The sequence below is a fragment of the Ochotona princeps genome, chromosome 18, assembly GCF_030435755.1.
Source record: "Ochotona princeps isolate mOchPri1 chromosome 18, mOchPri1.hap1, whole genome shotgun sequence".
Lineage (NCBI taxonomy): Eukaryota > Metazoa > Chordata > Mammalia > Lagomorpha > Ochotonidae > Ochotona > Ochotona princeps.
The window spans coordinates 49,220,148-49,233,947 of NC_080849.1; the positions used below are offsets into that span (position 1 = coordinate 49,220,148).

The 13,800-nt window shown below is 34.2% G+C and overlaps 1 protein-coding gene across 6 annotated transcripts in view; it reads left to right on the top strand.

Annotated features, from left to right (window-relative positions):
- Positions 1-13,800, top strand: part of ANKRD12 (ankyrin repeat domain 12) — a 110,709-nt gene that overhangs the window by 42,709 nt on the left and 54,200 nt on the right. For 4 of the 6 annotated variants that reach the window (XM_058676910.1, XM_058676913.1, XM_058676912.1 and 1 more), the window contains 4 exons: positions 2,190-2,258; positions 7,002-7,148; positions 10,638-10,838; positions 13,392-13,534. In XM_058676910.1, the coding sequence (XP_058532893.1) occupies positions 2,190-2,258; positions 7,002-7,148; positions 10,638-10,838; positions 13,392-13,534 (560 nt within the window). The remainder of the gene's footprint in view (positions 1-2,189; positions 2,259-7,001; positions 7,149-10,637; positions 10,839-13,391; positions 13,535-13,800) is intronic. The other 2 variants (XM_058676914.1, XM_058676915.1) reach the window with 1 other exon arrangement.

The window sequence follows — 13,800 nt, forward strand, 5'->3', positions numbered from 1 at the left end:
AACTCTTTAAATGAATGCATAATTTTTGGCAAGATGCATTCTCTTGAGCTTTTTCAAGACTTCTTTATATATTCTATACAACAATCTTTTTTCCCAGTAGGTTTTCAAATCCTTGTCCAAGGAAGACCCCGTGGGCTCCAAAATAATCAAATGAATCAGGGCTTCTTATTCTTTGTTTTGAGAGGACCTAGTATGATTTCAGCTTTTACTTTTCAATAAGTTGATGCTGCTTTTCTAAAAAATAACATCCTAGAAAAGTGCTTGAGTACACCAATACAATTTGAGAAGATAACACATAATTTGAAGTCGTTCCTGAGTCCTCATAGCTGCATTATTCATTCTGAATTAGTTTATTTCAGCATTTTTCCATCCTGTCTGCTTATAATGATTCTGGTGATTATCCCGTGTTGTCTTACTTACCCTGTCAAAGATTTACTGTGAAGGCAATTTATGCAGTGATTCATTCCATACACAGGGTCCCGGTGTTGGAAGGGTAAAGATTTCTGTGACTCTTGACATCTCTTTGACGTAATCCTATCTAGTGATGAAGCCTCAGCAGTGTAAGAGTGTGCGCTAACCTCCGGTAACACGGGAGGACATGCTTCTCTTTAGAGTTAATAGATGACACCTTCTGTAGAGGTTTTCATTTAGGTTTGTATTAGAAAAACTTTTATTTTTTTAATAGTTCCCCTTTTACAAGCATTTTTTTGCTTATTAGTATCCTCTTTTTACATTTTTAAATATCATCGGATACTGCAGTGTGAGAAAATTAAGGCACAAAGTGACCTATTCCAGAATCCTCAGTAACAGTTACAGGGCATGTTGAAATTTAATAAACTGAATATTTTCTGTTCGCCAACCTTAACAGTTCCGTTTCCCTATGACAGCTTATATTTTACAGATTAAGACTCTGTACAATACATACTCAAGTATATAGAATACATACTTACTTGAAAAAAAAAGCCAGTGAGTGCAATTGATGTAGATTGATTACTTCCAAAGGAAGATTTAGATAAACTGTTAAACTGCTTCCTTTTTATTAGTGAATGTAATTGAAAGTTCACTTTATCCATTGTACCTTAACTTGTCAAAATAATATGGTCTGCTTTTGGTAATCTATTTAATCCATTTGAAGTAACTGGTCGCCCTCCTGTTGTTTTCCTTCACCAGATAATGGAGGCCATTTTAAATTTTCTGCTTTTCTCTATATGAAGTTTCAAATACTGTGTTTTGTGGAATTTTTGCTAAAATGAGTTAAGTTTTGAAATAAAAATGGTCAGTGAAAGTCTTATTATTCAGCGTATTTGCTTAGCTTAAAATTGGTTTAGGTGTTGTAATGTTAATGATCTCCCTTGCAGTTACTGAACTTGCAGGCTTTCTGAGTTTAAGATGTCTAGGATTACTAGTTCTATGTTGGCTTTCCCTAACATTTGGTTACACATAACTGAAATAAAAAATATTGCCTATAATGAGGATCCTGAGGAAAAAGTACTGTATCAATAAATTGAGCATGTGAAGATCAGAATAAAATTGTGAATCTGAAATGACATATTGTTTGTAAGTAAAAATATCTGCTCTGTGTTACTGCCTAAGTCCATTCTTCATTTGCTTGTCTTTCTATCTTGAACTGTTAGGCAGACTTCTCATGTATCTTACATAATAAACTTTGTTTTGATTTAGGATGGTAATTTTTCACTAGTGATCACTATTGATTCACACCACTTGAAGTATATGCAGTTTATAGAAAAATCTATGGTCAAGGATGCTATTGCAATCTGAAGAGGAGGAGTTGTGGCACTCATAAAGTGAAAATGATAATTCAAGTTTTTTAAAACTGTCTCCTAAACAGAAAACCAGTGCTAGAGTGCTGCCTCTGTTTACATTATTTGGAAGTTGAAACAGATTATATCAAAACAGATGGTGTGTTTTAGTACCAACATCACTGATGTCTACTGTGGAAACTGTGGTTGAATTTCTCAACTTTAAGATATTCCAACTGAAGAAACTGAAGTCTTAAATATGGGCCAAACCTATGTTTTAAATGTACTTTTAGCTTCACTTTAAAAAGTAGTCTTTTGGGAAAACAATGACAGATCATTGACTATTTGGTAGTCTTTTGAAAAATGTTGGTTTGTTGCATTTCCCTTCGTGTGCCTTTTCCTTTTCTCCTGTCTCTTCTCATTCTGTAGATTCAGACCCAGGACATACAAGTGAAAATTGGGGGGAGAGACTTATATCTTCTTACAGGACATATTCAGGTAATTAGATTATCAGGTCTTCCTGTTTAGTTAGTGGTTTCTGTCACATTTACAATTGTACTATTATTTATTTTCAAACAAGTTTATAGATTTTTTTTTCTGTTGAATAAATGAGCTATATGAGTGATCCCAAATTTTCCAGTTTTCTGAGATATACCAAGTGAGTAGCATCCATCACATGCTTTATGTGAACATTATAAGCAGGGCTGCTGTATACTTTGCTCGGGTTTTGAACAGAACAATTTGGGAATGTAGAAAACAGTGTTAAAATCAAACTTTGCATTGCATAGTTCAGTGAATCCTTTGAGGCGATACCCAAACTCATTCATCTGTTTTATTATTGTAATACTTCACACAAAGTATGCCAAGTATACTAATATTGATAGTGGCATCTTACTTTTCAGTCATGTGATACTTTTTAAAAACACATTTTAAAAATATTTCTCATTAAAATCTTTAATCTTTACTGATTTTGTTGTTCAGATTGAATTTTTTATTTATCAAATGCGTTAAAATGCAAGGTTCCTTGGAGAAAGGCCTTTATTATCAGCTGTATTGGAATGTGTTTAGCCATGGTACAGCTAATCATATACTGCTGATTCTTAATTGTTCCAGAAAATAATACAAGAGGATATGTAAATAGCTCCAGTGGTTGGAAACTAGTTAAGTGGGTTTTTTTGGTTTGTTTAAATTAGTGTGACATTCTTATGCATGAACCTTTTTGTCTCTGGGTGTCTGAGTGCCCATTTTATAGCATATGACATTTCATTATTATTGAAAGTAACTTCGTTTTTTATTTTATAAATGTGTAAGGATGCTATCAGAATCAAATAGTCATAATTACCCTAAGTTGTTACTTAGGCTGATAAGTCAGAAGTTCCTGTTTAACAAGTTTTGTTGAGGGGAGCATATTTATAGTCGCTTTCTTAGGAATCAAGTATATTTCCCTAAAAGATGACATCTAAATACTAAGGAAGAACTAAAGGAGCTATATGAGAAGCTCTCCATGATCTGAATATCACTGCAGGAAGTCACAATGCAGATATAGAACTGTTAACAGATTCATATAGATACTTTAGATGCACCGAGTAACAGTACTTTGCTTTCTTCAGAGTCATGATTGGATCACTGTATTTGAGTAGTAGTTCCATTGGCTTATTCCTTACATAGTGACTGCTATGTGGAAAATGTCATTTTTTTTTTTATTTTGGGGAGATTTATGAACTAGGTGTTCCCTGAGAAAAACAAATTTGTCTCTTTTCCTTAAGATACTCTCTACACATAATTGGGAAAACATAAGATTTAACTTTTGATTTATTCTGTCAAGACCTGAAAAGAAAACATTAATTTTCAGGATTTTAAAACTGGTACACCTTTGTGTTTTTTAAGATTCTCTGGATCTTGAAAGAATAATGGATTGATAGAAAATCCCCTACCCCACCCCTCCGCTGCCCTGCTATCTACCCCTCCTCTTTTCTATTTCCCCTCTTCCCTCTTCTTCTCTATCTCTTTCTTTATTTCCTTTTCTCTCTCATTTTTGCTCTAGATAATCTTAGATTAACTTATTTATCTTCCCCCTAAAATCTCTAGGTTGGCTGAGTGGACTTAAACAAGTCTACAGTAGTTTAAGTGAGCTCCTGGTTTAAGTTTTGCTGTTTTAGGATAATAAAATACATATTTTAATTATTGAAACTTAAATAGATTTTTCAAGCATAGTGCTCATGAGGAGGCTTCAGAATTTTTGTAGCAAAAGAAATTGATAGAGAACTGTTAGTACAGAAAATTTTGAATCTTGTTTTTTTATTAGTTTTGAATCATGTTCTATTGTTACTATGTATTTCTATGAACTTTTTGAAAGACCCATCATATTTTTTTACTTACAATAGATCAAAGGGAGCAAATCCATTACAGGATAGATCCCAGATAATCAAAGTCTTGTGACTGCTTTGAACGTGCGTGAGAAGCTGTATTTTGAGTTGTAATTGGTGTGGCTGTCTGGAACCAACTGCCTTCTTCCAGCTGCTGTTCCCTACCTTCCTGGTCTACCTCATGTAGAACGTGAATTCAGATGAATTTCCATAGTAACAAAAAAAAGCACGATTGCTGTTATAGGCTAGCATATAATTTGAATTTTTGTTTAAATAGTAAGACTGTGCACACAGCATGTTTATTCTTGCCCACAAAGTAATAAATCTTTAATCAGTTGGCAGCATAAAATTCTAATAATGAATGTCTGTGTCTCTTTTGTAATATGAGTGTATATATTTTATCACTTCAGTGTCATCTTTTTTACACATTATATTAAAATTCTTTTTAAAAATCAATTGTCAAATAGAAAATAAAAGGCAAAATATTACACAATATTTTAAGGATAGATACTAATTTTTGTTCCTGCAATTACTAGTTTTCACTTATTTCAGTGAAAAATCTTTTATCTTCTATAAAACTTTTATGTTATTTTATGAGAAAAATATATTCATTACATTTACAGCTTTGTTATTCAAATGTAAAGCCACTAGACATCAACAAAAATTATGGTATTTCATTCAATACTAGGGAACCAAGGGATACAGAGTTTGCTTTACAGAAAAAAAAAAGTCCATTTCAAAAGATAAAGATATCTCCAAAGACCTGCTTCCTACTTTGTAATAAATGCAGCAATAAGTTAGCTTAAATACTATATTGAGATTAGATCTAAACTAAATGGAACCATTAATGATAAAATATGAAATGTAAAAATGGAACAACAGTGAAAATGATATATTAGAAATATTTAAACTTTGGTTTAAATATGTCTTACACAATTTTGGTTCATTTAAAAAATATTCAATAAAATGGAAATATTAGACACCCTTGAATTTTGAATGTATTTTAGGCAGTGGAGTTTAAATGTTAGGACCTCTTAATGGACTACATTTTATCCTAGTCAACTGAAGTGCCATACTTGAAGAATTGTTAATTTAGTTTTTTATAACTACTAATATGAGATTTCAACTTGCTCTGTGAAATTTGCTAGATTAACAAATGTGTATCTGTTAGCATGTTCTAGCTGATGGCCACATGTGCTTGTAAAAGGCAAACGCTGTATTGACTATTAAACTTTCCTTTCTCCCACTAAATGTTTGATGCTTAAAAAAAAAATTCTTTTTATTTATTTGAAAGGCAGAGTTACAGAAGAAGGGAGAGAGAGCGCTTCCATTTGTTGGTTCCTTCCCCAAAAGGCTGCAGCATCCCAGGACTTGTTCAGGCTAAAGTCGGAGACTGGAGATCCATCCAGATCTCCCACGTGGGTGCAGTGGCCCAGGTACCTGGACCATCTTCCACTGCCTTCCCAGACCATCAACAGGAAGCTAGATCAGAAGTGCATCAGCCAGGACTTAAAACTATTGCCCACATGAGATGCCAACATTGCAGGCAGCAACTTGATTTGCTGTATTTCAGGGCCTGGGCCCTAATGTTTGTTATTTTTATTTTTTTTAACTTAAATTTTTTTTATTCTTGTATTTTTTTAACTTAACCTTTTTCAGATTCAGTTCCTATTTTTAATTATATTTATTTTACTTATTTTGTAGCCCCTCTCTACATGTGCTATCAAGCATGGATCAGGAAGTTCTATTTTTTCCATAAGGTTTCCTAACAAATAGATGCCTAGATGGCTTAATAGGCAGACCTCCACATTAGCTTGCCCAAACACCTGCATTAACTCCCAGAGAAGTTCTCAAGAAAAACAGACATTTATATCTCCTACCCATGGAATCCAAGTCAGGGTGAGTTCTCTGGCAGTTAATGGGAGGTAGCTGCATTACCAAAGAATTTTCCAAATTAGCTAACTCTAAGTGCTTTGTGATAAATAAAATCTCCTGAAGTTCTTGGAAAGTTTTAGATTTTCAAAGGTTCTGTGAAACAGCTGCACAGAAGCTTTACTTCTCATTTTCAGCTTTAGGTATTGTCCTTTGACAAGAATAAAAGGATTTGTTGCTTATTTGCAGTAATTGTTTAGTATAGTGAGACATGGGAGTCTTCATAGAAGATTGTATAAAGTGTTGCTGTCATGAGAGTCATTTGAGTCTGCATTAGTATATAGAATTACCAGTAATGAAGAATGAAATCATAGTAAAAGAGAAGTTTCAAAGGTGTAATATGGTCTACTCTGTGTCCATGCATTTAACTAATCGTGGATGGAAAAAATTTGAAAAAAAGATTGCCTTGAACATGTACAGATTTTTTCCTTGTTATTCCCTAAATAAAACTGTAGAAAACTTATTTATGTAGCTTTGCATGGTGTTAGATTTTGTAAGTGATCCAGAGTTGATAGAAGGCTTATGGGGAGGATGTATGTAGGTTATATGCAAACACTACACACTTTTTTAAGACATGAATATGCATCGGTTTTGCTATCTTGGGAGGGTGGAAGGGTGTCTTGGAACAAATTTCTTGTGGCTATCAAGGGCTGACTACTAAGGAATACATGAAACATTATTGAAGAAGTTACATTTTAATAGAACAGATCAGTACAATATAGATTTTACTGGAATAAGTTTCCAAATACTAGTTTTCTGAATTAAGAATGTTTTATGCATTCGAGAAGAATATTGCTTTATACTGATATATATCTAGTACTAGCTTATTTTATACATACTCCTTATACATGGATAGCAAATGTGAATAAAATTGCCTTTATTTTGCTTCTGAGTACCTACATACATTTATTTAGAGTTCTTATGTGTTTTATAATAATTTCAGAGAAAGAAGGTCCCGAAAAGAAGAAAACAAAAAAGGAAGCTGGGAATAAGAAATCTACGCCAGTTAGCATCCTTTTTGGTTATCCACTGTCTGAGAGGAAGCAGATGGCACTTCTTATGCAGATGACGGCAAGAGACAACAGTCCAGGTGACGCCCGCCAACATTGACTGAACGTGTTTTTTGAGTTTTTCCTAGGCAGCCTTGTTTTCGTGATTATTTTTGACTACTTTTAATTTTTTGATTCTTTCTTGGATTTTGTTAGTTACCTATAACATCTGTTCATGATTGAATGATTTTTTATGTAGCAAGTGAGTATCCTCTGTATCATCCACTGGATTACAAGCTGTGCGAGAATGAGAATCTTTGCACTCAGTACTTAGTGGACATTCAGTAAATACTTATTCGTTAAAGCATTAAACCTAGCTATGCATTCTGACAACTAAAAATATTAAAGAAAAATTTTGAAGTGTATAGTTTTCATTGACTAATACAAGGAAATAAATCATTTTTGTATGGAGAAAAGATTTCCTTTGACTGAATTCAAAGAATTTCTATATTTATTTCTGGGGAATGCAACACAACTTGATGAAATTTATTGAAATATTTTTCCTGGGAACTTTTCCTACATACTCTTTTAAAAATATTTTTGTTTATTTTTATTTGAAAAACAGACACAAAAGTCTTCATCTGCTGTTTTATTTCTCAAATGCTCAAAAAACAAACTGGTTTGGGCAGGGCTAAAACCTCATTCTGAGTTTCCCATTTATGTGGTAGGGACTCGTGTACGTGAGTCACCAGCTGCTGACCCGTGGGGTACACGAGAGCAGGAAGGTGGAAGCAGAGCAGAGCTGGGCCTGGAGACCAGGCAGTAAGATGCTTATATTACCAAATTGATGAATCATACACCTGTCCCTGATACTAACTCTCAGTGGAATACAGTTAAATTTTACGAGTTCTGAGTGTCATGGTTTCAAGCAGAGTATGAGCTTATCTAATTTTTCAGTTCTAAAAACATTTTAGATTATCTTAAGTGAATTAAGCCAGGCAGGAAAATAAATGCTGCGTATTCTCTCTCATGTGAAAACTAAAGAAACCAGTTGGTCTGAACAGTGATTGCTAGAGGTTAGAAGCTGTGGGGGAGAGGAGGGATTGTGTTTGGAGTAATGCGGATGCAGATAGAGGGAGACTGGATAACAAGTACTAAAAACATAAAAGGAATAGGGTTAATGTCCCACCACACAGTAGGCTGACAGTAAATACAATAGCTTAATATATGAGGATACTGTATAAAGCTCATGGGAAAAGACACTTTTAGGGACCAGCACTGTGGCTTAGCACGTTTGTAGCATTGGCACCTCAAAGGGACACCAGTTTGTTTCCTGGCTGCTCCATTCCCATCCAGCACCCTGCTTGTGACCTGGGAAGGCAACAGAGGATGGCTCAGGTCCTTGGGTCCCTGGCCATTTGTGGGGTGAATCAACAGATTAAAGTTCCTTTCTGTAAATCTGCTTTTCAAATAAAAATAAATGAATCTTTTTTTAAAAAGTTAACTTATTTTGGAGCAAGCAAATTTTGAAAAGTATGTATTTTTTCTTAATATATACTGTGAACTTTTTGAATACTCACACTTTATGAAGAGAGGAGCTCAAAGGCTGCAAATAAATGATAAAGACATGAAAATGCTAAGTTTTGTGGTTTGATCAGTACATGATGTGTACATGTGTTGAAATATCAGTTGTACCCCATATATATATATATTTATATATATATAATATTTATAATTGTTACAAGTTGATTTTTACAAGGATAAAATTCCCATGATACAAAAATACCTTTTAAATTATTGAGGGTCTCCTTTTTTTTGTTTTTTGTTTCTGTTTCTGTTTTTAATTTAAACTCTACTGGTTTATTCCCAAAGGCCACAACAACCAGAGCTAGACCAATGCAAAGCGAGAAAGCAGGAGATTCTTTTGGGACTCCCACAAGGGTACCAGGGCCCAAGTATTTCAGCCATATTTCACTGTTTTTTCCCAAGCATATTAGCAGTAAGCTGGATCAGAAGTGGAGCAGCTGAGACTTGAACCATCGCTCCTATGGGATGCCAGCACCACAGGTGGAGGCTTAATGTACGTGCCATGGTACTGGCTCCTGAGGGCTTCCTTTTTAAAGCAGAATATTTTGTTTCGATTACTCCCACCTTTTCTACCTCCAACTTGGTGAAGACTGACCAAATTAAAGATATTTTTACAGAGCTAAAACAAAAAATTTTAACCTACAAAAATGGTTGAGATTAGTGTTCTGTGTAATAGCTAAAACACTATTTGGAATACATCACATATTGATGTGCCTCGGGTTCAATTCCACTCTTGATTGCAGCTTCCTGCTGATGTGTTATCTTTGGTGACATCAGGTGGTAACTCAACAATCTGGGTCCTTGCTGTTCATATGGGAGACTGAGGTTGAGTTTCTGGACTCAACCCCTGCCAGCAATGAGGAGTACAGCAGGGTGTTTGTTCTTGTTATTGCTTTCCCTGAGTGTGATTATGTCCCTGTCTTTCTGCTTAGGCCTCAAACAAAATTTTACTTGCATTTATATATAGAGTACCATGTAGTGTTTCACTACATGTAGATATATTGTCTAATGTCCAAGCATTAGACATTAGACGCAATATCTAGTCAGGATAGACTGTTCTTTCCCCTCAAATACTTAACATTTCCTTATGGTGAGAACACTCAAAACGTTTGTCTGTATGTTTGTTTGTGTTTGAAGAGAAATAAACAGTACATTATTGTCTGTGGTCACTTTAATAAACAGTGCAACACTAAAACTTTTTCAGCTTGTCCGACTACAGTTTCATACACATTAATCAACCACATCCCCATCTCTTCCTCCTCTCTACTTTTCCCACCCTCTGGTAACCATTATTTAATTTTTAACTTGTATGAAATCAACTTAAACTTTTGAGAGAGACCATGCAGGCCTTAATGTTTCTGTGTTTGGCTTATTTCAATTATTGATCGACTGTTATCCTTTTTGTTGCAAGTGACAAGATTTCAACCCTTTTAGAAAATACTTGTATTTGTTTGAGATTCATAGAATGAGAAAGAAATCTGTCCATTAGCTGACACCCCAGATACCTGTATCAGCCAGGGATGGGCTTTCTAAGTTTTATAGGCATTTTCCAAGACTGACCTAAAACCATCCATGACTTTAACTTGTGCTTAAAATCTGACGAGAATTCTAATGCTTTGAGTCCAAGATATTTACTCCAGCAATCAACTTCAGTGCTTAGAGTAACAGCCCAGTAAAAACATGCTTTTTGGTAGGTAACCAAACTATTCATTCGGCAAACACTTCTATAAAATATTATACTTAATACTTTATTTTAATTTTGACCTGATTTTGTGAATTGATAAAGTAACGTATTTTATTTGATATGATATTTGACTACCTGAAACGAAGATTTATTTCATGTATTTGGGTCAATTTATTAATATATAATCCAAGTCAAGTATTGGGTTGTTAGGATGGAAAGATATTCCCTGTGTTCCAGGGAATTAGCACATTACCCATAAAAATCTTTAAATAAGTATACAAAATATATAGGCTAGAACTTTCATTACTTTTTATTGCAGATTCTACACCAAATCACCCATCACAAACCACACCAACCCAGAAGAAAACTCCCAGTTCTTCATCTCGACAAAAAGATAAAGTTAATAAAAGAAATGAGCGTGGTGAAACTCCTTTACACATGGCAGCTATTCGAGGAGATGTGAAGCAAGTCAAAGAATTAATAAGTTTAGGGGCAAATGTGAATGTAAAGGATTTTGCAGGTAAGAGAGATTAATTCCAGACCAATATTCATAAACTAAATTTTTAAGCACATTTCCTTTTATTGCTGAAAGGAAAGGTTCTACAAGTATTTTTTATTATAAACCTTTTGGGATGTAGACATAAAACCCTGAGCTCTGCTACAATTTGATGTCAATAATGACTTAGATTTTTATATATTTAATATTTAACATTTTAGTTGATGTGTTATGCTATAGAGCTTAATCCAGTTTAGGAATCTATTAATGTGACTTTAAATATATAATGTTTTCAAAGTTCAAATTCTCTGAAGAACATTTATAAATGTGAACATGGAAAATCTAAGAATTACGCTATTTTCATTTTAATAACTCAATTAGCATACCAAAGCATTATTACTGTTCAGCCTTCAGACACTAAAAGTATGCAGAGAATAATATAGAAATTCCTCTTAATTTCAGAGTACACTGTCCTACCCTCTCTCCTCCATAGAAATAGTAACCATCTGAAGGTTATCCTATCATGTATTTTCATTATTACATGTGTAAGTGAGCAGTTGCTAGTATATAGGCTTTTGTTTAAAGAGGTGAAATTAGTCTATTTATGTCAATATGGTTCCGCATACTGCCTGAGATTTGACAGATTTTCTGTATGTTTGTGTCTGTATGTGTGTGTGTGTAACAACATATCTTTCATTTGTAATTGCTGTATTTGTATAGGCAATATGGTAGTGAGCACCTTATGCAAACCTCTTTGTGTATAGTCAAGTTAGTATTGCAGGGTAATTGGAACTGCTCAATCTAAAGATAAACATTAAAATTTTTTGATGTAAAGGCAGATTGCCCACCAGAAAATCCTGTATCAATTGATATTACAATTAAGAATATATGAGAACCTGTTTTTGGTCTTTTTTTTTTTTTTTTACTAAAGCTAAGTGTGTCAACCTAATTATTTCACAGTATGACAAGTGAAAAAATTGTTTGAATTTTTCTCAGTAGTAACAGTAGAACATCTTGTTGTCATATGAAGTCTTCTGTCTGTTTTCATTTGGCTTTGAAATTTTTTTTAAAGATATATTTATTTTTATTGGGAAGTCAGATACACGGAGAGGAGAGACAGAGAAGAAGATTTGCTGTCTAATGATTCACTCCCCAAGTAGCCGCAACAGCCAGGGCTGAGCCAATTTGAAGCCAGGAGACCAGAGCTGGATCTCCCACACAGGTGCTGGGTCCCAAGGCTTTGGGCTGTCCTTGACTGCTTTCCCAGGCCATAAGCAGGGAGCTGGATGGGAAGCAGGTCTGCCAGGTTTAGAACCGGCGTCCATATGGGATCCTGACACCTTCAAGGCAAGCACTTTAGGTGCTAGGCTACCATGCTGGGCCCAACTCTTAGCAACTGAAGTATTCTTAAGAGAGCCCTCAGGTAACCTATTTTCATTGTGGCGTATGCCACACTTTATAGTGTTTATTATACTGGAGTTTCAGTCTTTTATGTAGTCTTATCAGTTGACCTGTTCATTTGTAAGTTCTCAACTCTGGTATTTATTTGAGCAGATTTCTTTTTTTGTTTGTTTGTTTCATAAAATTATATTTTTATATTTCGTTTTACAGATTTTGATTTGTTTGTCCTGGTAGCCCTGATTGATACATCTGAGTTTGATTTGTGTATTTGGGGTGAATGGGGAAAGCAGTGATATACAGTCTGCTTTAACAAATAGGTCTTCATATTGCTTGTCAAAAGCCTTGAAAACAGTTTCACTTTCAGAGTTTCACTCCTAAGGATTTGTGTTAAGTATCTGTCATTTTTTATAGGTAGACTTAATTATAAGGATGTTCTTGTAGTATTGTTTTTAATATTGAAAACTGGCAGTCCTCCAAACCCCTGCCGATAGGAGCTTATTGAAATAAATGATGGTGTATTTGATGAGCACATACCATCCTGTAGAATAAGAATAGTGATGTAAGGAGTCACTTCAGCTTGATGCAGTGGAAGAAATAAATTAAACATTTTTCTAACTATAGGGGAAAACTAGTAAGTATGCTGGATTTTTTAAATTTGCATCTAAGTAAGTATATGGATTTATTTGTACTTTTAGTGGTTTCTAATAGCTTTCTGTGAACATGTAACCTTTTATTATTAAAGTTATTATTATTAGTTATAGTTAAAATGACTATAAAGAATGATTTTTTTTTAAACAGGAGAAAACCCTTCTATTGCTGAATAAAACCCTTGTGTACTGAAAGACTCCAAACAAGCTTATTTATATTTTGCCTCCATTTTCTGTTATTTTTCCCTTTTATTCAGATGATTGTTAAAACTAGTGTGTATTTGATGCTGGGAATGAATGCTTAATATGTTGGTGATATAAATTTTCCCCAGTGGAAATGATAGGCTGAATGAACTTTGTTTAAATGATTATCCTTAGGTGTTTGTTTTAAAAAATTTCTTTCTTTCTTTTTGCTTTCGTGCTCTGTGCAGTTTAGAGTTGGTACGTCAAACATAGAATGTATCTGAAAAGCCTTTGTCTTGGAATTAGTGCTTGGGAACTATGTGTTAAGTTGATGCTCTAACTCTAGGTTGGACACCGTTGCATGAAGCCTGCAATGTTGGATATTATGATGTGGCTAAGATACTGATAGCAGCTGGAGCAGATGTTAACACACAAGGATTAGATGATGACACTCCACTCCATGATTCTGCCAGTAGTGGGCACAGAGATGTAAGTATAATAAAGGACATAATCTAAATTGCGTATTACCAAATACAAATTCAAGGGATGGGCATTTTTATAGCTTTGTAGTTGAGACACTGATCAAGATACCTTATTTTAGTGTCACAGGTAACAGCTTTATCTGCTTCGCTGCCTGTCTTTTTATTTTATTTTATTTTGTTTTATTTTTTTTTGTTTTGTTTTGTTTTATTTCAAAGTCAGATATACACAGAGGAGGAGAGACAGAGAGGAAGATCTTCCATCCGATGATTCTG